We start from the raw sequence: 26,743 nt of genomic DNA on the forward strand, positions 1-26,743 counted from the left end.
TCCTCACCAAGGTGAGTGTTAGTGTCAGATCCATGATTGATAGTATCCACACCAAGGTGAGTGTTGGTGTCAGATCCATGATCGATAGTATCCTCACCAAGGGGAGTGTTGGTGTCAGATCCATGATCGATAGTATCCACACCAAGGGGAGTGTTTGTGTCAGATCCATGATCGATAGTATTCACACCAAGGTGAGTGTTGGTGTCAGATCCAAGATCGATAGTATCCACACCAAGGGGAGTGTTGGTGTCAGATCCATGATCGATAGTATCCACACCAAGGGGAGTGTTGGTGTCAGATCCATGATCGATAGTATCCACACCAAGGTGAGTGTTGGTATCAGATCCATGATTGATAGTATCCGCACCAAGGTGAGTGTTGGTGTCAGATCCATGATCGATAGTTTCCACACAAAGGTGAGTGTTGGTGTCAGATCCATGGATCGATAGTATTCACACCAAGGTGAGTGTTGGTGTCGGATCCATGGATTGATAGTATCCACAACAAGGTGGGTGTTGGTGTCAGATCCATGATTGATATTATCCACACCAAGGTGAGTGTTGGTGTCAGATCCATGATCGATAGTTTCCACACAAAGGTGAGTGTTGGTGTCAGATCCATGGATCGATAGTATCCACACCAAGGTGAGTGTTGGTGTCAGATCCATGATCGATAGTTTCCACACAAAGGTGAGTGTTGGTGTCGGATCCATGGATCGATAGTATTCACACCAAGGTGAGTGTTGGTGTCGGATCCATGATCGATAGTATCCACACCAAGGTGAGTGTTGGTGTCAGATCTATGGATCGATAGTATCCACACCAAGGTGAGTGTTGGTGTCGGGTCCATGGATCGATAGTATCCACAACAAGGTGAGTGTTGGTGTCAGATCCATGATCGATAGTGTCCACACCAAGGTGAGTGTTAGTGTCAGATCCATGATCGATAGCATCCACACCAAGGTGAGTGTTGGTGTCAGATCCATGATCGATAGTATCCACACCAAGGGGAGTGTTGGTGTCAGATCCATGATTGATAGTATCCACACCAAGGTGAGTGTTGGTGTCAGATCCATGATCGATAGTATCCACACCACGGTGAGTGTTGGTGTCGGATCCATGATCGATAGTATCCACACCAAGGTGAGTGTTGGTGTCAGATCCATGATTGATAGTATCCACACCAAGGTGAGTGTTGGTGTCAGATCCATGATTGATAGTATCCACACCAAGGTGAGTGTTGGTGTCAGATCCATGATTGATAGTATCCACACCAAGGTGAGTGTTAGTGTCAGATCCATGATTGATAGTATCCACACCAAGGTGAGTGTTGGTGTCAGATCCATGATCGATAGTATCCACACCAAGGTGAGTGTTGGTGTCAGATCCATGATCGATAGTATCCACACCAAAGGGAGTGTTGGTGTCGGATCCATGATCGATAGTATCCACACCAAGGTGAGTGTTGGTGTCAGATATCTGGAGATGTACGTTGTAATATGTATACGTGCTTTGCTAGGGAGGTTTTTTCCCACTCCAGACTGAGCCCCCTTAGGAGCCCAGTCTAGATTGTATTTTTTTACTCGACCTTCCCCAGCGTTTTACCCTTTTCCCCATCTTTTACGGGGCGCCTTGTGGCGACCCATCAGCGTTCCTGTTCTGTAACCCTGTACACTGTTTGTTTGTCTAATCTTGAACGGGTTTGTGCTGAAAACAAAGTTTCGTTGTACTTGTGCAATGACAATAAAGACCTATCCATCTATCTAGATTGCCCGGCTGTGCCTTGTTGTCTAATCACCTGTCGCCTTAATTAGCAGCAGCCGGAACGAGACACGGGGTTGTAGTTGGAGTGGGAGCCAGAGAGAGAGAGAGAGAGACACGGACTCAGAAAAAGACATTTTGCTGCATGCGACTCTTACTGTACAACAAGAGGTCGGTCTTCTGTTTCTCTTGGAGAAGGTCTTGTGTTCTCTCAGCAACAATGGCCTCCAGATGTTTGCTGTACTTCTCCATCTGCAGTGGGGGAGGAGGGAAACATTTTGTTTGTGGCGCTGGGTGAAAAGCGAGCAGGTGAAAGGCGTTACCAGGTTCATCATCATGTCCACAGGGCTGACTTTGTGAGGGTTCATCTTGTCCAGCATCTTCTTCACTTGCTCAAAGGTGGGCCTGGTGGTCACGCTGTGAGACCAACACTTCTTGATAAGCTGGGAAAAAAAAGATACTTTTATTGCACGGCCCGTCACAAAACAATGATGGTATGGCGCCTACATAGTAGGTGACATTCCAACCAGCTCCCTGTGCATTGAATGCAACTTCAAACAAATGCAATGTCCTACTGCAGATAGTCATACTTGCCAACCCTCCCGGATTTTCCGGGAGACTCCCGAAATTCAGCGCCTCTCCCGAAAACCTCCCGGGACAAATTTTCTCCCGAAAATCTCCCGAAATTCAGGCGGAGCTGGAAGCCACGCCCCCTCCATCTCCATGCGGACCTGAGTGACGTCAGGTGCGCAACACCACATAAATCGTTGGCCAACCAAAAAGTAACCCCAGTACGCTATAGCCAACATTCACCAGGAGATGGCAACAGACAAACATAGATAACTCTATTACATTATTCCCCTTTTAGAAATGTATAGAAGTTACTCAAAATAAATAAACAACCCAACCAAAAAATGCAGCAGCTCAATTAAAAGACTGTACTTAAGCCACATTCTTTTCTCTTTTTTTTAATACTGAACTCTTAACCCTCATTTGTAAAAAAAATAACATGCTTATTATACAAACAGTATTTGTACACCTTTAACACAGATTTTTATACTGTCTTCGGAGATTCAGTTTTTTTGGTGGTACTCGAAACCTTTCTGGGTACCTGCGAAAGGGTGTTCAGCATGGTTAGAAAAATAGTGACAGAGAATAGAACAAGGATGGACAATTCAACCCTTAACTCAACAATGAGTAGATGAGTGTTATGTGTGTGTATATGTGTAAACAAATGAACACTGAAATTCAAGTATTTCTTTTATTTATATATATATATATATATATATATATATTTATATGAAATACTTGACTTGGTGAATTCTAGCTGTAAATATACTCCTCCCCTCTTAGCCCCGCCCCACCCCGACCACGCCCCCCACCCACCCACCTCCCGAAATCGGAGGTCTCAAGGTTGGCAAGTATGCAGATAGTTGTTATATATATAGTCCAAATAAATACAATTGTTTGTATGGACAACATTGTAAGTATTCGACAATAGTTATATTAACTGTGTAATCATAATATATACATATATAAGTAACCCTTGTAAACGCAATAAACATAATTTTCATTACTATAGTATTTGTTTACCATTGTTATTGGAAGGTCAATAACTTCATTATCCTAAATAAGTAAACAAACATAAAGAGAAAATGGATTCAATCTCTGTTAGCAAAAATTTAAATGAAAAAACTGGTTTGTTTTGTTGTCTTTTTTGACATCGTACCAACGTATTGTTATCATCATGAGATTATTTTCTAATATAGGTGATTTGCCCCACTAACAATAAAATAGTGTTTTTCACGAGCTATGTACTAGTATTGTATGTCACTGTGGGGGTCCTGCTTTGTACCCCTTTCAAAAGTTCACTTTTAGTTCCCTTCAAAACATTCACATGTTGCACAATGAGATGTAAGCATAGGATAAAGTGTACATTCCTGTAACTTTATGTCAGTAAATGATACCTTTTTATGAGCATTTCTGTAATCTTATAACGTCATTTTATGATTAATATCCATAAATGAACATTCTTGACAAATTACAGTGGAATAAGCACACATCTGGTTGGGAAGTCATAACCTGCAATTTACACTTAATATGTGGTTGTGTTTGTGTATCAGTGTCATGAGTGTGTGTGTTGGCGCAGGTGAGAGCTGATGTTGATACCACAAAGAGTTGTTTAGGCCTGGTTAGTATGGCAGAAAATGACCAGTTTTGCTAGATAAAAGTTTTTTAATCATGATTTTGGTGTGGTTACGGACCAGATCAATACAAACAGTTTTGCTATATAAAAGTTTTTTACTCATGATTTAGGTGTGATTACGGACCAGATCAATATAAACAGATCAACAAAAGTGATCTATGGAATTCCCCACATCTGCGGTCCTCTCCAAGGTTTCTCATTGTCATCCCATTGGGTTGAGTTTTTTCTTGCCAGGATGTCGTTGTGGCTTGTGCAGCCCTTTGAGACACTCGTGATTTAGGGCTATATAAGTAAACATTGATTGATTGAATTGATTGATTGACAATGTTCATGCATACAGTTTAAGCGTGAGCTTGCATACAGTTTTGGATGTCTCTTTCTGAGGGGTTTTGCAGCCTGGCTACAAGACAAGGTGGATGTCCTTATTTGGACATTAGGTCTAGTTCTCAAGGCAATGAGTATTATTATTTTCATATCATCTTGGCATGCACATGATAACGCTGACCTGCAACATGCAGTCACGTCAATTCTGACAAAAGTATTTTTGCAATGCAGCTGGTCTGATTTACGTACCTAATGTTATGACCAGTCTATGAAAGCTTTTTGAAGTGTATTTTCTGCTGGGTCTGGGATGAATTTACGATAGATATTTAAAAAGTGTAAATTTTTTATATGTTAATTGGATACTATATATATATATATATATTAATGTTGTACCGATACCATCCATCCATCCATCCATCTTCTTCCGCTTATCCGAGGTCGGGTCGCGGGGGCAGCAGCCTAAGCAGGGAAGCCCAGACTCTCCTCTCCCCAGCCACTTCATCCAGCTCTTCCTGTGGGACCCCGAGGCGTTCCCAGGGCAGCCGGGAGACATAGTCTTCCCAACGTGTCCTGGGTCTTCCCCGTGGCCTCCTACCGGTCGGACGTGCCCTAAACACCCCCCTAGGGAGGTGTTCGGGTGGCATCCTGACCAGATGCCCGAACCACCTCATCTGGCTCCTCTCGATGTGGAGGAGCAGCGGCTTTACTTTGAGCTCCCCCCGGATGGCAGAGCTTCTCACCCTATCTCTAAGGGAGAGCCCCGCCACCCGGCGGAGGAAACTCATTTCGGCCGCTTGTACCCGTGATCTTGTCCTTTCGGTCATAACCCAAAGCTCATGACCATAGGTGAGGATGGGAACGTAGATCGACCGGTAAATTGAGAGCTTTGTCTTCCGGCTCAGCTCCTTCTTCACCACAACGGATCGATACAGCGTCCGCATTACTGAAGACGCCGCACCGATCCGCCTGTCGATCTCACGATACAGTCTTCCCTCACTCGTGAACAAGACTCAGAGGTACTTGAACTCCTCCACTTGGAGCAAGATCTCCTCCCCAACCCGGAGACTCCACCCTTTTCCGGGCGAGAACCATGGACTCGGACTTGGAGGTGCTGATTCTCATCCCAGTCGCTTCACACTCAGCTGCGAACCGATCCAGTGAGAGCTGAAGATCCTGGCCAGAGGAAGCCATCAGGACCACATCATCTGCAAAAAAGCAGAGACCTAATCCTGCAGCCACAAAACCAGATCCCCTCAACGCCTTGACTGCGCCTAGAAATTCTGTCCATAAAAGTTATGAACAGAATCAGTGACAAAGGGCAGCCTTGGCGGAGTCCAACCCTCACTGGAAACGTGTCCGACTTACTGCCGGCAATGCGGACCAAGCTCTGGCACTGATCATACAGGGAGTGGACTGCTACAATCAGACAGTCCGATACCCCATACTCTCTGAGCACTCCCCACAGGACTTCCCGAGGGACACGGTCGAATGCCTTCTCCAAGTCCACAAAACACATGTAGACTGGTTGGGCAAACTCCCATGCACCCTCAAGGACCCTGCCGAGAGTATAGAGCTGGTCCACAGTTCCACGACCAGGACGAAAACCACACTGTTCCTCCTGAATCCGAGGTTCGACTATCCGGCGTAGCCTCCTCTCCAGTACACCTGAATAGATCTTACCGGGAAGGCTGAGGAGTGTGATCCCACGGTAGTTTGAACACACCCTCCGGTTCCCCTTTTTAAAGAGAGGAACCACCACCCCGGTCTGCCAATCCAGAGGTATCGCCCCCGATGTCCACGCGATGCTGCAGAGTCTTGTCAACCAAGACAGCCCCACAGCATCCAGAGCCTTAAGGAACTCCGGGCGGATCTCATCCACCCCCGGGGCCTTGCCACCGAGGAGCTTTTTAACTACCTCAGCAACTTCAGCCCCAGAAATAGGAGAGTCCACCACAGATTCCCCAGGCACTGCTTCCTCATAGGAAGACGCGTTGGTGGTATTGAGGAGGTCTTCGAAGTATTCCCTCCACCGATACCATAACATTCAAACTACTGACATAAACAATCTATAATAACATTCAAACTACTGATGTAAACAATGTATAATAACAATCAAACTACTGACGTAAACAATCTATAATAACATTCAAACTACTGATGTAAACAATCTATAATAAAATTCAAACTACTGATGTAAACATTCTATAATAACATTCAAACTACTGATGGAAACAATCTATAATAACATGCAAAGAACTGATGTATACAATTTATAATACCATTCAAACTACTGACGTAAACAATCTATAATAATATTCAAACTACTGATGTAAACAATCTATAATAACAATCAAACTACTGATGGAAACAATCTATAATAACATTCAAACTACTGACGTAAACAATCTATAACATTCAAACTACTGATGTAAACAATCTATAATAAAATTCAAACTACTGATGTAAACAATCTATAATAACATGCAAAGTACTGATGTAAACAATCTATTATAACATTCAAACTACTGATGTAAACAATCTATAATAACATTCGAACTACTGACGTAAACAATCTATAATAACATTCAAACTACTGACGGAAACAATCTATAATAACATTCAAACTACTGATGTAAACAATCTATAATAACATGCAAAGAACTGATGTATACAATTTATAATAACATTCAAACTACTGACGTAAACAATCTATAATAACATTCAAATTACTGATGTAAACAATCTATAATAAAATTCAAACTACTGATGTAAACAATCTATAATAACATTCAAATTACTGATGTAAACAATCTATAATAAAATTCAAACTACTGCTGTAAAAAATCTATAATAACATGCAAAGTACTGATGTAAACAATCTATTATAACATTCAAACTACTGACGTAAACAATCTATAATAACATTCGAACTACTGACGGAAACAATCTATAATAACATTCAAACTACTGATGTAAACAATCTATAATAATATGCAAAGAACTGATGTATACAATTTATAATACCATTCAAACTACTGACGTAAACAATGTATAATAGCATTAAAACTATTGATGTAAACAATCTATAATAACAATCAAACTACTGATAGAAACAATCTATAATAACATTCAAACTACTGATGTAAACAATATATAACAACATTCCAACTACTGATGTAAACAATCTATAATAACATTCAAAGTACTGATGTAAACAATCTATAATAAAATTCAAACTACTGATGTAAACAATCTATAATAACATTCAAATTACTGATGTAAACCATCTATAATAAAATTCAAACTACTAATGTAAACAATCTATAATAACATTCAAATTACTGATGTAAACAATCTATAATAAAATTCAAACTACTGATGTAAACAATCTATAATAACATGCAAAGTACTGATGTAAACAATCTATAATAACATTCAAACTACTGATGTAAACAATCTATAATAACAATCAAACTACTGATGGAAACAATCTATAATAACATTCAAACTACTGACGTAAACAATCTATAACAACATTCAAACTACGGATGTAAACAATCTATAATAACATTCAAACTACTGATGTAAACAATCTATAATAACAATCAAACTACTGATGGAAACAATCTATAATAACATTCAAACTACTGACGTAAACAATCTATAACAACATTCAAACTACTGATGTAAACAATCTATAATAACATTCAAATTACTGATGTAAACAATCTATAATAAAATTCAAACTACTGATGTAAACAATCTATAATAACATGCAAAGTACTGATGTAAACAATCTATTATAACATTCAAACTACTGACGTAAACAACCTATAACAACATTCAAACTACTGACGTAAACAATCTATAATAACATTCAAACTATTGATGTAAACAACCTATAAAAACATTCAAACTACTGACGTAAACAATCTATAACAACATGCAAACTACTAATGGAAACAATCTATAATAACATTCAAACTACTGATGTAAACAATCAATAATAACATGCAAAGTACTGATGTAAACAATTTATAATACCATTCAAACTACTGATGTAAACAATCTATAATAACATTCAAACTACTGACGTAAACAATCTATAATAACAATCAAACTACTGATGGAAAAAATCTATAATAACATTCAAACTATCGACGTAAACGATCCATAAAAACATTCAAACTACTGACGGAAACGATCTATAATAACATTCAAACTACTGACGTAAACAATCTATAAAAACATTCAAACTACTGACGTAAACAATCTATAATAACATTCAAACTACTGACGTAAACAATCTATAACAACATTCAAACTACTGATGTAAACAATCTATAATAACATTCAAATTACTGATGTAAACAATCTATAATAAAATTCAAACTACTAATGTAAACAATCTATAATAACATTCAAATTACTGATGTAAACAATCTATAATAACATTCAAACTACTGACGTAAACAATCTGTAATAACATTCAAACTACTGACGTAAACAATCTATAATAACATTCAAACTACTGACGTAAACAATCTATAATAACATGCAAAGTACTGATGTAAACAATCTATAATAACATTCAAACTACTGACGTAAACAATCTATAATAACATTCAAACTACTGACGGAAACAATCTATAATAACATTCAAACTACTGATGTAAACAATGTATAATAACATTCAAACTACTCATGTAAACAATCTATAATAACATTCAAACTACTGACATAAACAATCTATAACAACATTCAAACTACTGATGTAAACAATCTATAACAAAATTCAAACTACTGATGTAAACAATCTATAATAACATTCAAACTACTGATGTAAACAATCTATAACAACATTCAAACTACTGATGTAAACAATCTATAATAACATTCAAAGTACTGATGTAAAAATCTATAATAAAATTGAAATTACTGATGTAAACAATCTATAACAAAATTCAAACTACTGATGTAAACAATCTATAACAACATTCAAACTACTGATGTAAACAATCTATAATAACATTCAAAGTACTGATGTAAAAATCTATAATAAAATTGAAATTACTGATGTAAACAATCTATAACAAAATTCAAACTACTGATGTAAACAATCTATAATAACATTCAAATTACTGACATAAACAATCTATAATAACATTCAAACTACTGACGTAAACAATCTATAATAACATTCAAACTACTGACGTAAACAATCTGTAATAACATTCAAACTACTGACGTAAACAATCTATAATAACATTCAAACTACTGACGTAAACAATCTATAATAACATTCAAACTACTGACGTAAACAATCTATAATAACATTCAAACTACTGACGTAAACAATCTATAATAACATTCAAACTACTGATGTAAACAATCAATAATAACATGCAAAGTACTGATGTAAACAATTTATAATACCATTCAAACTACTGATGTAAACAATCTATAATAACATTCAAACTACTGATGTAAACAATCTATAATAACATTCAAACTACTGATGTAAACAATCTATAATAACAATCAAACTACTGATGGAAAAAATCTATAAAAACATTCAAACTATCGACGTAAACGATCCATAAAAACATTCAAACTACTGACGGAAACGATCTATAATAACATTCAAACTACTGACGTAAACAATCTATAAAAACATTCAAACTACTGACGTAAACAATCTATAATAACATTCAAACTACTGACGTAAACAATCTATAACAACATTCAAACTACTGATGTAAACAATCTATAATAACATTCAAATTACTGATGTAAACAATCTATAATAAAATTCAAACTACTGATGTAAACAATCTATAATAACATGCAAAGTACTGATGTAAACAATCTATAATAACATTCAAACTACTGATGTAAACAATCTATAATAACAATCAAACTACTGATGGAAACAATCTATCATAACATTCAAACTACTGACGTAAACAATCTATAACAACATTCAAACTACTGATGTAAACAATCTATAATAACATTCAAATTACTGATGTAAACAATCTATAATAAAATTCAAACTACTGATGTAAACAATCTATAATAACATGCAAAGTACTGATGTAAACAATCTATTATAACATTCAAACTACTGACGTAAACAACCTATAATAACATTCAAACTACTGACGTAAACAATCTATAATAACATTCAAACTATTGATGTAAACAATCTATAATAACATTCAAACTACTGATGTAAACAATCTATAATAACATTCAAGCTACTGATGTAAACAATCTATAATAACATTCAAACTACTGATGTAAACAATCTATAATAACATTCAAGCTACTGATGTAAACAATCTATAATAACATGCAAAGTACTGATGTAAACAATCTATTATAACATTCAAACTACTAACGTAAACAACCTATAATAACATTCAAACTACTGACATAAACAATCTATAATAACATTCAAACTATTGATGTAAACAACCTATAAAAACATTCAAACTACTGACGTAAACAATCTATAACAACATGCAAACTACTAATGGAAACAATCTATAATAACATTCAAACTACTGATGTAAACAATCAATAATAACATGCAAAGTACTGATGTAAACAATTTATAATACCATTCAAACTACTGATGTAAACAATCTATAATAACATTCAAACTACTGATGTAAACAATCTATAATAACAATCAAACTACTGATGGAAAAAATCTATAATAACATTCAAACTATCGACGTAAACGATCCATAAAAACATTCAAACTACTGACGGAAACGATCCATAAAAACATTCAAACTACTGACGGAAACGATCTATAATAACATTCAAACTACTGACGTAAACAATCTATAATAACATTCAAACTACTGACGCAAACAATCTATAATAACATTCAAACTACTGACGTAAACAATCTATAATAACATTCAAACTACTGATGTAAACAATCTATAATAACATGCAAACTACTGATGTAAACAATCTATAATAACATGCAAACTACTGACGTAAACAATCTGTAATAACATTCAAACTACTGACGTAAACAATCTATAACAACATGCAAACTACTAATGGAAACAATCTATAATAACATTCAAACTATTGATGTAAACAATCAATAATAACATGCAAAGTACTGATGTAAACAATTTATAATACCATTCAAACTACTGATGTAAACAATCTATAATAACAATCAAACTACTGATGTAAACAATCTATAATAACAATCAAACTACTGATGGAAAAAATCTATAATAACATTCAAACTATCGACATAAAGGATCCATAAAAACATTCAAACTACTGACGGAAACGATCTATAATAACATTCAAACTACTGACGTAAACAATCCATAATAACATTCAAACTACTGACGTAAACAATCTATAATAACATTCAAACTACTGATGTAAACAATCTATTATAACATTCAAACTACTGACGTAAACAATCTATAATAACATTCAAACTACTGACGTTAACAATCTATAATAACATTCAAACTACTGACGTAAACAATCTATAATAACATGCAAAGTACTGATGGAAATGTGCGCGCGTGCACACACACACACACACACACACACACACACACACACACACACACACACACACACACACACACACACCTCACAGTAGTCTTCCTGACTGGGACAGTCCAAGTCGGTTTTTCCCGCTTTGAGTTGAGGCAGAGGCGGGCGCCAGGTGATGTCCATCCTCCCGCCCTCTCCCTGGTCCTGTCCCAAGCAACCAATGAGTGATCAGTGGGAGGAGTCACAGGTCACAGGTCACAGGTCACATGTCACACTCACGGAGATGAGGTCTGAGCGAGTGGCTATCTCCACCAGGATCATGGCGTAGCTGAGACAGGACAGAAGAAAGACAACTTCTAAAGGTCGGGACGTACAGATTCTTATTTTAAGATGTGTAGTGAAGCCTGGGTTTTTAGAAAGCCGTCTTGGGGAAATGGTGACGGGGCTCTTCTAACTGGATGTGGCATCATGTTTACACACAATATGACATCATCAAAGGTTCATTTAGCATAAAAGGGCCATTTGTCTTTAAGGAAAACAACACACCTCACAACATGGACACAACACACACTATCCCCCACACACCATGCTTTGCACTGGAGAAAAAAGAAAGCAGTAGATTTTACTGTTAAAAACTGGCAAATGAATTTTACCGTAAAACTTACGGCGTTTTTTCTTTGTTTTTTTTCTACACCAAATTAGAAATTTTACAAAGGTTTTAAAAAAAGTTTTTTTTCATCTCGGGGGACGTGAAAGTGAACCAGCCTGTGGGTCCATGGCATACTTGCCAACCCTCCCGGATTTTCCGGGAGACTCCCGAAATTCAGCGCCTCTCCCGAAAACCTCCCGGGACAAATGTTCTCCCGAAAATCTCCGCTTTCCCACAATATAAACAGCATGCCTGCCCAATCACGTTATAACTGTAGAATGATGGAGGACGAGTTCTTGGTTTCTTATGTGGGTTTATTGTTAGGCAGTTTCATTAACGTCCTCCCAGCGCGGTAACAACACACAACAACAGCAGTCACGTTTTTGTCTGCCGTAAAGCAGTTCGTCTGCCGTAAACAGCAATGTTGTGACACTCTTAAACAGGACAATACTGCCATCTACTGTACATGCATATGTGACAATAACATCTACTGCGCACACAAACAAGGAGACGAAGCAGAATGTATCATCAGAGAGGGTGTTCAGCATGGTTAGAAAAATAGTGACAGAGAATAGAACAAGGATGGACAATTCAACCCTTAACGCAACAATGAGTAGATGAGTGTTGTGTGTGTGTATATGTGTAAATAAATGAACACTGAAATTCAAGTATTTCTCATATATATATATATATATATATATATATATATATATATATATATATATATATATATATATGTGAAATACTTGACTTGGTGAATTGTAGCTGTAAATATACTCCTCCCCCTCTTAACCACGCCCCCCCCCCCCACCCCACCTCCCGAAATCGGAGGTCTCAAGGTTGGCAAATATGGTCCATGGTCACTGCTATCAATGCACGTCTGTGTTAGCGCTTATAATAACAATATCATGCATATTTGGTCCATTTTCAGGTAAATGGAGTATTGTTGGTGAATGTTTTTAGAGAGTATGATGAGAGGACCCTCCATCTGTTGACTCAGTTGTTACATATTTATTTACCATTTTTAATACATTAAAAAAGAAAAAACATATGTGTACTTGTCTTACATAAGGATTGTCAATAATAAACAGCACATCTCTGTCAGGTTCAAACCCCGATGACATCTATTAAACAGACTAGAAGCAAGGAATTAAACAACGACAGGATTCAATTTGGCTCATGAGGAGAAACGTCTGGGCTGTACTCTTGCACAGTCTTCCACCACGCTCTGACCAAATGGTTACACGCCTCCTCTTTTATTTGGACTTTCCCTGATTACATAGCAACAGCTGTTTCTAAGGGGAGATGGGGTCGTAAAAAGCTGTTGCACTCGGTCACAAAACAGTTCAAAGAAAAGATGCCTGCTTCCTCTCCGCTTTGTAGATCTCGGGTCAAGACAAGATCTTCCTGTGGATCACAATAGATCAAAGAAACCGACACCTTCATGTCGCTTCCCATCGTACACAGTGGGGTTTTACAAGCCTTTAGCTTGGCAAGATCAAAGACAGCTTTTGTCTCCTCGCCGGGAACCCACGGGAACAGAAAGTTTTGTGATAATTTACATACAATTATTCTGACAATCTCATTGAATATTTTCAAGTATGACTGATATAATAATGTGGTCGGAGTGCAGAAGCGGCTCACTGATTTTGTGACATTTTAAACTGTATTGTCACATATTTTGTGGATTTTAAATACAATTGGATATGGTTTAATGATACAATGAACATATAAACTTGTTTGTCCCACTGCTACTTTAAAGGGGACCTACGATGAAATTGGTCTTTTCTGACGCATGCATGTCGTTACACTGTAGAAAAAAGAAAGCAGTAGATTTTACTGTAAAATTTAAGGTGTTTTTTTGCCTCCATGGAAATGCCCCCATCTACCTCAAAGAACTACTCACCCCCAAATCCTCCACACGACAACTCCGCTCCGGACAGGCTAATCTCCTCCAACCTCCGAGGACAAAGCTACAAACAATGGGAGACCGGGCTTTCTGCTCCGCCGCTCCCAGTCTGTGGAATGATCTCCCTGACCACCTGAGGGCACCACAGACTGTGGAAGCTTTTAAAAAAGGCTTAAAACCCCTTCTTTTAATTTTTTTTTTTTTTTTTTAAAGATATATGCATACTAGTTCTAGCTATTAGGCTGTTCTAATTTTTATTTTTATTATCTTTTTTTTTTTTTTTTTTTTTTTAATACACTGTAGCACTTTGAGGTTGTTTACTCAATGTAAAGTGCTTTTACAAATAAAATCTCTTATTATTATTGTTTTTTTTGTTTTTTTTACACCAAATTACGGAAAACGGTATCACTTTTATTTTATGGTAAAATTGTGGCGACTGAGCTGCCAGTTTTTGTACTGTACAATGTTTACATTGCATTTCTGTAAATACAAAATCGGTACCACTTTTATTTTTTTACAGTAAAATTTTGCGAAGTGAGCCGTTGTGAAATCTACTGACTTTTATACCGAGTAGCACTTCTCACATAGGCTCACTAGAAACACACATCGACATCCATTGCTTTCGGTCTCCCCTAGAGGGCGGGGGTTACCCACATATGTGGTCCTCTCCAAGGTTTCTCATAGTCATTCACATCGACGTCCCACTGGGGTGAGTTTTTCCTTGCCCTTATGTGGGCTCTGTACCGAGGATGTGTTGTGGCTTGTGCAGCCCTTTGAGACGCTTGTGATTTAGGGCTATATAAATAAACATTGATTGATTGATTGACTATAAATTACTACCCACAACATCGGCCTGGCTAACATTATTAGTGCGCCAAAAAAAAACGAGAAATTAGCGTGAATTTGTTATTATCGTGATATCTTTGGGAGCCCGAGTTGAAACGTTCTTACAAAAGTCTGCCTAAGTCGCGGTAAGAACTGCATGACGTCGGTTGAAGCGATACAACTTTCGAGGCCGATTTGAACCCAGAACTGGACTTTAGAGCAAGGGAGCCCAACTCTTTTCCACTGAGGGCCACAGACTGACAATTCAAAGGATGTGGTGGCCCTTTTGCTCGTTCTCACCTTCAAAACCAGAGCAATATATCGATTTTCTTTCTTCTTAATGCTGATGATCCAAAGCCAAACTGAAATGCTAACAGTTAGCACGCTGCTCATCTACCCTTTTACGATTAGGCATGCACCTCCTGGTACCCCAGCACCTTCAAAACCCTCAAATCTAGACTCCAAACATCCCAGAACAAGCTGGTCAGGTTACTTCTAGACCTCCACCCCAGATCACACCTCACTCCTACCAACTTCTCCACAGTGGGCTGGCTCAGGGTGGAGGACAGAGTAAAACAACTTGCACTGAGCCTGGTCTATAAAATCCGCTACACCTCCCTGATACCGAAGTACATGTCAAACTACTTCCATAACGTAAATGACCGCCATTTAAACCCAGATTCCGATCTAACAAAGGTCTTAACTCATTCTCCTTCTATGCCACATCAATATGGAATGCACTCCCAACAGGTGTAAAAGAAGGTGCATGTATATCCTCCTTCAAAACCTCACTAAAAGAACACCTCCAGGCAACTTCAACCCTAAACTAACACCCCCCCCCCACCACATCCCACCTCCCCGGATTGTAAATAATCAAATGTAAATAATCAAATGTAAATAATCAAATGTATATACTTGTTCTTATGCTTTCTGAACTCACTATGTTCACTGCACGCTGTACATATCCTACCAAGTCAGACCTACACTGTTACAATGTCCATTTCTCTGATGATGCAATTGTTGATGACTGAAGTGCTGATATCAACCAAACCTACCCCCCCCCCCCCCCCTCCACATCCCACACCCCGTATTGTAAATAATGTAAATAATTCAATGTATATACTCTGATGATTAACTTGTGTGATGACTGCATTATGCTGATAGTATATATTTGTACCATGAATTAATTTAAGTGAACCCCGACTTAAACAAGTTGAAAAACTTATTGGGGTGTTACCATTTAGTGGTCAATTGTACGGAACATGTACTGTATTGTGCAATCTACTAATAAAAGTCTCAATCAATCAATCAAAGGAGCAAAATGTAAGAGCGAAATGAGCTAAAAAAAAAAAAAAAAGCTATGTAAGCGTCAATATATACCTTGATGTTGCAGAAAAAAAGACCATATATTTTTTTAACCGATTTCCGAACTGTAAATGGGTGAATTTTGGCGAATTAAACGCCTTTCTAATATTCGCTCTCGGAGCGATGATCGGGAAGCAATCCGCCATTTTCTCAAACACCGACTCAAATCAGCTCTGTTGTTTTCCGTTTTTTCGACTGTTTTCCGTACCTTGGAGACATCATGCCTCGTCGGTGTGTTGTCGGAGGGTGTAACAACACGAACAGGGACGGATTCAAGTTGCACCAGTGGCCCAAAGATGCGAAAGTGGCAAGAAATTGGACCTTTGTTCCGCACACTTTACCGACGAAAGCTATGCTACGACAGAGATGGCAAGAATGTGTGGATATCCTGCGACACTCAAAGCAGATGCATTTCCAACGATAAAGTCAAAGAAATCTGCCGCCAGACCCCCATTGAATCTGCCGGAGTGTGTGAGCAATTCAGGGACAAAGGACCTCGGTAGCACGGCAAGCAATGGCGGCAGTTTGTTCCCGCAGACGAGCGAGCTAAACCCCCTGGATGTCTTGGCTCACACCGTCCCTTATGCCACCGAAGATGATCAAGAGGAGAATATCGACCCTAGCTTCCCTGGCCTGCTGACATCAACTCCAGGGTATGTCTACAGAATATATTAATTGGTGAAAACTGGGCTGTCTGCACTCTCAAAGTGCATGTTGTTGCCAAATGTATTTCATATGCTGTAAACCTAGTTCATAGTTGTTAGTTTCCTTTAATGCCAAACAAACACATACCAATCGTTGGTTAGAAGGCGATTGCCGAATTCGTCCTCGCTTTCTCCCGTGTCGCTGGCTGTCGTGTCGTTTTCGTCGGTTTCGCTTGCATACGGTTCAAACCGATATGGCTCAATAGCTTCAGTTTCTTCTTCAATTTCGTTTTCGCTACCTGCCTCCACACTACAACCATCCGTTTCAATACATTCGTAATCTGTTGAATCGCTTAAGCCGCTGAAATCCGAGTCTGAGTCCGAGCTAATGTCGCCATAGCTTGCTGTTCTATCCGCCATGTTTGTTTGTGTTGGCTTCACTATGTGACGTCACAGGAAAATGGACGGGTGTTTATAACGATGGTTAAAATCAGGCACTTTGAAGCTTTTTTTAGGGATATTGTGTGATGGGTAAAATTTTGAAAAAAAACTTCGAAAAATATAATAAGCCACTGGGAACTGATTTTTAATGGTTTTAACCCTTCTGAAATTGTGATAATGTTCCCCTTTAAAGTTACTATTAGTGAAATACCAAAAATATATGACACTTTGATGCTAAATTAGCTAAAAGAAAAAGCTAGCATGCTAATATTAGCATGCTAAAATGCTTCCTGGACCATGCGTCAAATACCAAAATATATTAGTCTGAGACGTGTGCCTAAATAAATTCTCTAGAACGCTAGCATGCTCACGTTAGCATGCATCAAGTACCAAAATACACCTACAAAATGATCTAAAAAAAAAAAAAAAGCTAGCTTACCAACGTTACCATGCTAACAGTTATCAAATAATACCGAGGTGTATATCTGCAAAATTAACCAAAAAGCTAACACGCCGATATTAGAATGCTAACATTTGTGTGGCGGGTTGTTAAAACATTTGCTACGTGGACACCCCTGGTTTGGAAATGCAAGAATAGAGCAAGTGTCATGTCTGCCTTGCAAACACACCTGTAGACGTCTGCTGCTGCCGTCATGGTGGAGCTACTCCCCAGCAGGACCTCTGGAGCGCAGTAGAGGCGGTTGACGTCACCGCAGGTGAACCCGTTGCTGATGCCGTCAAAGTCCTCCTTTCGGTAGAGCGTGAGGCCGTAATCTGCGCAGGAAATGAAAACATTACAGCGTGCTTATTTACACACGCGAGTTGTGTCAAAGATCCTCTGTATGACAGGAGTAGTAAGTAATTTTACTTCATACATTTGGAGGTGTTGAAATCGCCACGTAAAACCCACTAATGCTAATCGGGAGCATGTATATGGGATAGCCAATGTAAATTAGCATCGAGCTAAACCCACGTTATAGTCACGAGTTATTTCCTCCAAAAAAGTAATTGAGTTAGTAATGTAATTAGTTTCCAGGAAAAGTTGTTGTTATTGTTGACATTTTTTGGAGAACCTTCAAAGACATAAACATGGTGCTGTTGAAAGATGTTTCATGAGAGCAGGGCTGGCGGCTCAGTGCTTGACTTTACCACATACTTGCCAACCCTCCCGGATTGTCCGGGAGACTCCCGAAATTCAGCGCCTCTCCCGAAAACCTCCCGGGACAAATTTTCTCCCGAAAATCTCCCGAAATTCAGGCCCACAACATAAACAGCATACCTGCCCAATAACGTTATAACTGTAGAATGATGGAGGGCGAGTTCTTGGTTTCTTATGTGGGTTTATTGTTAGGCAGTTTCATTAACGTCCTCCCAGCACGGTAACAACACACAACAACAGCAGTCACGTTTTTGTATACCGTAAAGCAGTTTGTCTGCCGTAAACAGCAATGTTGTGACACTCTTAAACAGGACAATACTGCCATCTAGTGCATTTGATGAAAGCACTTTTGTGCGTGCCACACAGAATGCATCATCATGTTCAGCATGGTTCGAAAAATAGTGACAGAGAATAGAACAAGGATGGACAATTCAACCCTTAACTCAACAATGAGTAGATGAGTGTTATGTGTATGTATATGTGTAAATAAATGAACACTGAAATTCAAGTATTTCTCTTATATATATATATATATATATATATATATATATATATATATATATATATATATATATATATATATATATATATATATATATATATATATAATTGACTGAAAGTCAAGTATTTCTTATATATACAGTATATATATATATATATAAATCGGAGGTCTCAAGGTTGGCAAGTATGCTTTACCAGAACACTAAGGGGCAGAGTGAGTGTTGTTAAGCGTCCTGTGTGGGGGTAGTGCAACCATGGTGACTGAAAACCAGTGTTTGGACTAACGCGTTACTTTGTAACACGTTATTGTAACGCCGTTATTTTCGGCGGTAACTAGTAGTCTAACGTGTTATTTTTTATATTCAGTAACTCTGTTATCGTTACTACATGATGCGTTACTGCGTTATTTTACGTTATTTTTTATATAGTATTGACTAGAAACTGAGAAGATCTGAGTGTGTTTTATTGCTGTCGTCCTTCTGAATGTTCCTGTGTCACAAGGAAGAGGCGCGCCGCGCTCTCTGTGTGGGTGTGTGTGTGTGGGGCGGGGGGGCGTGTCTGTGTTTACTGACAAAACATTATGGCGGAGCCAAAGCCGAGTTTCTTAACATGGAGATGTTCTCACTACTTTTCTATTGTCGAGCACAAAGAAAAGAACATTTCAGTCAAATGTAAGTTGTGTCTTGGATCAAAGATCCTATCTACAGCCCAAAACAGCAATTCAAATCTGCTGAAACACCTACAAAAGCAACATGCTTCGACGAGAAGTATAGAGCGCCAATAAACCTTAAAGGCACTGCCTCTGCGTGCCAGCCCAATCACATAATATCTACGGCTTTTCACACACACACAAGTGAATGCAAGCATACTTGGTCAACAGCCATACAGGTCACACTGAGGGTGGCCGTATAAACAACTTTAACACTGTTACAAATATGCGCCACACTGTGAACCCACACCAAACAAGAATGACAAACACATTTCGGGAGAACGTCCGCACCGTAACACAACATAAACACAACAGAACAAATACCCAGAACCCCTTGCAGCACTAACTCTTTCGGGACGCTACAATATACACCCCCCGCTACCTCCAACCCCGCCCACCTCAACCTCCTCATGCTCTCTCAGGGAGAGCATGTCCCAAATTCCAAGCTGCTGTTTTGAGGCATGTTAAAAAAAAGAATGCACTTTGTGACTTCAATAATAAATATGGCAGTGCCATGTTGGCACTTTTTTTTTTCCATAACTCGAGTTGATTTATTTTGGAAAACTTTGTTACATTGTTTAATGCATCCAGCGGGGCATCACAACAAAATTAGGCATAATAATGTGTTAATTCCACCACTGTATATATCGGTATCGGTTGATATCGGAATCGGTAATTAAGAGTTGGACAATATTGGATATCGGCAAAAAAGCCATTATCGGACATTTCTAGTTACAACACTGGTGCTGGGGTTTGAGAAGAAGTGCACTGACCTAACATGATGGTGTGTTTTTAACGCACCTGAGATCTTGCACACCCAACGATCGTCAATGACACAGTTCCTGGAGTGGAGTCTTCCATGGAACACCTTGTGCTGATGCAGGTAGGACATCCCGCGGGCAACATCGGTGGCGAAGGACAGTCTGGTAGCGCCATGTTGAATAGCTTTTATTGACACGACAGTGTGGTGTTATGGAGGTGGAGGCGTCCCCACCTGAACCCCCAGTTGATGGGAATGTCCTCGTTGAGGAGGACATCGGCCAGGCTTCCTTTGGGGCAGTGCTCCGTGATGATGCTGATGTACGGCACCTCGATGCAGCCTCCCATGAACTTGCAGAGGTTCGGGTGGTCCAGTTGCCTGCGTTGGCAGACAGGCGTGAGGCTGTTGACCAATCAGCAGGCGTCACATGACTCACCTGACCTCTTTCACTTCCTTCCTGATGCTTTTGGAGAGAGTGAAGTGTTTCTTCTGGATGTGCTTGACGGCAACACTTCTTCCATCGCTAGAATGTGAGAGCGATATTCAAATGTCCTTTTTCTTCTGCTATTGTTCATCAACAACGTCTCATTCAAATGTAGAAACTAATGACATCGCAGTGTTTTTCAACCTTTTTTAAGCCAAGGTACATTTTTTGCGTTGAAAAAATCCGGAGGCACACCACCAGCAGACATCATTAAAGAACGAAACCGCACAGCAGGATTGTTGTGCTGTTTTGTATTTTTTTTACTTGCGAATCGTTTTTCAATTTAGTAAAATTGTTTGTCCACTTGTGAATATTATTTAAATTGAATAATATTGTTGTTGTTTTTTTTATCTGCAAATTGTTTTTGTTTTTTTATCTTGCAGACAATAGATTTTTTTTTACTTGCGCATGTTTTTTTAATTGAAGAAAACTGTTTTTTTTTCAATAAAGAAAAATGTTTTTTGTTGTTGTTGTTTTTTACTTGCGAATAGTTTTTTAATTGAAGCAAATTGTTATTTTTACTTGCAAATATTTTTTTTTCAATTGAAGACTTTTTTTTTTAACTAGAAAATATTTTTTTTAATTGAAGAACAATTTACAATAGAAAATCGTTTTTTTAAAAACTTGCAAATAATTTTTTAAAATGAAGAATATAGTTGTTTTTTTTACTTGGAAATCATTTTTAAAATGAAATAAAATTGTTTAGTTTTTTTATCTTGCAGAAAAAAAATTTTTTTTACTTGCGCATGGTTTTTTTAATTGAAGAAAACTGTTTTTTTCAAAAAAGAAAAATGTTTTTTTTGTTTTTTTACTTGCGAATAGTTTTTTAATTGAAGCAAATTGTTATTTTTACTTGCAAATATTTTTTTTCAATTGAAGACACTTTTTTTTAACTAGAAAATATTTTTTTTAATTGTAGAACAATTTTTTTAACTTGCAAATCATTTTTTAAATGTAGAAAATCGTTGTTTTTTTTAAACTTGCAAATCATTTTTTAAATTGAAGATTATAGTTTGTTTTTTTTTACTTGGAAATCATTTTTAAAATGAAATAAAATTGTTTTGTTTTTTTTACTTGCAAACCGTTTTTCAATTGAGTAAAATTGTTTTTCCACTTGTGAATGTTTTTTAAATTGAATAATATTGCTGTTGGTTTTTTTTATCTGCAAATTATTATTTTTTTAACTTGCAGAATTTTTTTTTTTTTTTTTACTTGCTCATCGTTTTTTTAATTGAAGACATTTTTTATTTTTACTTGCAAATATTTTTTTTAATTGAAGACGTTTTTTTTAAAATTGCAAATACTTATTTTAAATGAAGAAAATAGATGTTGTTTTTTAACTTACAAATAATTTTTTTAAATGAAAAAAATTGTTTTTTTTTTACTTGGAAATATTTTTTTTAAATGAAGAAAATCGTTTTTTTTTTTAAACTTGCAAATAATTTTTTTAAATGAAGAATATAGTTTGTTTTTTTTACTTGGAAATCATTTTTAAAATGAAATAAATTTGTTTTGTTTTTTTTACTTGCAAACCGTTTTTCAATTGAGTAAAATTGTTTTTCCACTTGTGAATGTTTTTTAAATGGAATAATATTGCTGTTGTTTTTTTTATCTGCAAATTATTTTTATTTTTTTAACTTGCAGAATTTTTTATTTTTTTGTACTTGCTCATCATTTTTTTAATTGAAGACATTTTTTATTTTTACTTGCAAATATTTTTTTTAATTGAAGACGGGTTTTTTTAAAATTGCGAATAATTTTTTAAATGAAGAAAATAGATGTTGTTTTTTAACTTACAAATAATATTTTTAAATGAATAAAATTGTTTTGAAATATTTTTTTTAATTGAAGAAAATCGTTTTTTTTATTTAAACTTGCAAACATTTTTTTAAAATGAAGAATATAGTTGTTTTTTTTAACTTGGAAATCATTTTTAAAATGAAATAAAATGGTTTTGTTTTTTTTACTTGCAAACCGTTTTTCAATTGAGTAAAATTGCTTTTCCACTTGTGAATGTTTTTGAAATTGAATAATATTGCTATTGTCTTTTTTATCTACGAATTTTTTTTTTTTTTTAACTTGCAGAATTATTTTTTTTTTTTTACTTGCTCATCGTTTTTTTAATTGAAGACATTTTTTACTTTTACTTGCAAATATTTTTTTTAATTGAAGACGTTTTTTTTTTACTTGCAAATAATCTTTTAAATGAAGAAAATAGTTGTTGTTTTTTAACTTGCAAATAATGTTTTTAAATGAAAAAAATAGTTTTTTTAACTTGGAAAAAAAATTTTAGATGAGGAATTTTTTTTTTTTTTTTTTTACTTGCAAATCATTTTTTTAAATGAAGAAAATCGTTTTTTTTAACTTGGGAATCATTTTTTAAAATGAGGAAAATTGTTTTTTTTTAACTTGCGAACAGTTTTTTTAATTGAAGAACATTTTTTATTTGCGAATCGCTTGAGTAAAAACATTTAGTGTGTTTGGGCAGTCATTTCTCTCGATACAAACCTTGCTAGAAGGTGTGTAATACTGGTACAACTAGTAGTGTTGGTATCTTACTAGCTGGCAGACTGGATGAAGCCCTGCTTGAAGAAGGTGTTGACTCCTGTGCACATGGTGACGTCCGTCAGCTGGCTGACATTGGAGGTACTCTTCACTCGCTGGGGGCTGTTGGTGCTGCCAAAGTCTGTCCCACACACTCGGCCTGCAGCAACAACACAAGGACTGCAGTACAAAACACTTCTTCAACTTCATCCTTTTTTTTAATTTTTTTTACCAAACAATATATTCTTGTAGTTAATGATCCAGCTTTCATCCCAAAACATCTTCTGTTTCTGGTACTGGAGCCACTGCAAGGAAGGATTAGGATAAAGATTTGGATGTGACACATACTACGTGGGGCACACACTCACCACCATGGTCAGGATGAAGCCGGCGCTGAAAAGAGCGACGGGAAGCCCGATGGACACCTTGATGGCGATGGACATGGGACAGATGCCACAGTCTGCAGGACAGTTGAGACAGTTCTCCTCCACCTCGCAGACGTGGTCCCCGCACACTGAAACATGCTCGAGTAGTAAGACTGGGTGACTGGGTGTCATTGGAATAGGAATTGGAATGGGATGGAATCGTTACGTGCTCAAAGATCCACACCTCTACTATATGGTAACAACATGGTAATACTCAGCATTCTACTTCACAGCTTTATCAATATTGCAGTACTGCTGAACACATAATCATTCTACAACAAATGCATTATCACTGCAGCAGATGTAAGAAGATGTTTATATGTATATATATATATATATATATATATATATACATATATATATATATATATAGTACCACTAAGTACGTGTTGTACTCACCCTGAGCGCTGACCACCAGTACTTTGGATTCCAACGCTGCGTGCATTTTTCCTATTTTGATGTGAGCTATGACCGAAGTGACTCCCACGTGGATCAGCACCACCTGGATAGAAAACATGTTGACACCCACAACGCATCCCACCGCCCATACATATACATATACATGTACATAAACATATACATGTACATATACATATACATATACACATTCACATACACATTCACATTCATATATACACATACACATACTCATACATATATACATATACACGTACATATACACATACATATATACATATACACGTACGTATACACATACACATACACACACATATACATATTACATATATGGGTTGGGTTGTACTTGTATAGCGCTTTTCTACCTTCAAGGTACTCAAAGCGCTTTGACACTACTTCCACATTTACCCATTCACACACACATTCACACACTGATGGAGGGAGCTGCCATGCAAGGCGCTAACCAGCACCCATCAGGAGCAAGGGTGAAGTGTCTTGCTCAGGACACAACGGACATGACGAGGTTGGTACTAGGTGGGGATTGAACAATATATACATATATATACACACATACATGTACACAAACACATACACATACAGTACATATATATATATATATACATCTACACATATATATTTATATATATATATATACATCTACACATACATATACACACATACATATACACATACACATTCATATATATATATATATATATATATATATATATATATATATATATATATATATATATATATATATACATATACACATATATATATATATACATGTATATGTATATATATATATGTATATATATATATATATATATATTTGTGTGTGTGTTTGTATACATACATATACACATACATATGCACACACATACACATACATATACATATACACGTACACATACATATACATATATACATATACAAATACACATACACATACATATACATATACACATACACATACATATACATATATAGTATATATATATGTATATATATATATATATATATATACATATATATATATGTACACACATCTACACATACATATACACACATACATATACACATTCACTTTCATATATATACATATACACATACATATACATATATATACATATACATATATATATATATATATATATATATATATATATACATATACATATACACATACATATACATATATAGATGCACATATACACATACATATACATCTACATCTACATCTACATCTACATCTACATATATATATATATATATATATGTATATATATATATATATATATATATATATATATATATATATATATATATATATATATATATATATATATATATATATATATATATATATATATATATATGTATATATATATATATATATATATATATATATATATATATATATATATATATATATATATATATATATATATATATATATATATATATATATATATGGAGTAGCACATTTGAACATTACTCCCATACCAAGTCAATATATTTCAAGTAATTGGTTCCAGTCCTGACTGTGGTCAGTGAATTTCTGCAAAGTAGCATTTCTTCATTATTCATCATAGATAGAGTTCGATATATATATATATATATATATATATATATATATATATATATATATATATATATATATATATATATATATATATATATATATATATATATATATATATATATATATATATGTAGCACATTTGAACATTACTCCCATACCAAGTCAATACATTTCAAGTAATTGGTTCCAGGCCTGACTGTGGTCAGTGAATTTCATTATATATATATATATATATATATATATATATATATATATATATATATATATATATATATATATATATATATATATATATATATATATATATATATATATATATATATCAAACTCTATCTATGATGAATAATGAAGAAATGCTACTTTGCAGAAATTCACTGACCACAGTCAGGACTGGAACCAATTACTTGAAATGTATTGACTTGGTATGGGAGTAATGTTCAAATGTGCTACTCCATATATTATATGTCAATTGTGTGTTTTTCTAC

General features: G+C 36.1%; 1 protein-coding gene across 1 annotated transcript in view; it reads right to left on the minus strand.

The window, feature by feature from the left end:
• LOC133616717 (atrial natriuretic peptide receptor 2-like) overlaps nucleotides 1–26,743 on the minus strand; it is a 64,357-nt gene that overhangs the window by 15,855 nt on the left and 21,759 nt on the right. The window contains exons 6-17 of the mRNA XM_072914740.1: nucleotides 24,653–24,755; nucleotides 24,197–24,342; nucleotides 24,061–24,133; nucleotides 23,844–23,988; nucleotides 21,237–21,323; nucleotides 21,035–21,178; nucleotides 20,842–20,963; nucleotides 18,301–18,445; nucleotides 12,118–12,166; nucleotides 11,935–12,036; nucleotides 2,084–2,203; nucleotides 1,919–2,012 (exon numbers count right to left, since the gene is read on the minus strand). Of these exons, the coding sequence (XP_072770841.1) occupies nucleotides 1,919–2,012; nucleotides 2,084–2,203; nucleotides 11,935–12,036; nucleotides 12,118–12,166; nucleotides 18,301–18,445; nucleotides 20,842–20,963; nucleotides 21,035–21,178; nucleotides 21,237–21,323; nucleotides 23,844–23,988; nucleotides 24,061–24,133; nucleotides 24,197–24,342; nucleotides 24,653–24,755 (1,330 nt within the window). The remainder of the gene's footprint in view (nucleotides 1–1,918; nucleotides 2,013–2,083; nucleotides 2,204–11,934; nucleotides 12,037–12,117; nucleotides 12,167–18,300; nucleotides 18,446–20,841; nucleotides 20,964–21,034; nucleotides 21,179–21,236; nucleotides 21,324–23,843; nucleotides 23,989–24,060; nucleotides 24,134–24,196; nucleotides 24,343–24,652; nucleotides 24,756–26,743) is intronic.

This window comes from Nerophis lumbriciformis, linkage group LG14 (genome assembly GCF_033978685.3).
Source record: "Nerophis lumbriciformis linkage group LG14, RoL_Nlum_v2.1, whole genome shotgun sequence".
NCBI classification, from domain to species: Eukaryota; Metazoa; Chordata; class Actinopteri; order Syngnathiformes; family Syngnathidae; genus Nerophis; species Nerophis lumbriciformis.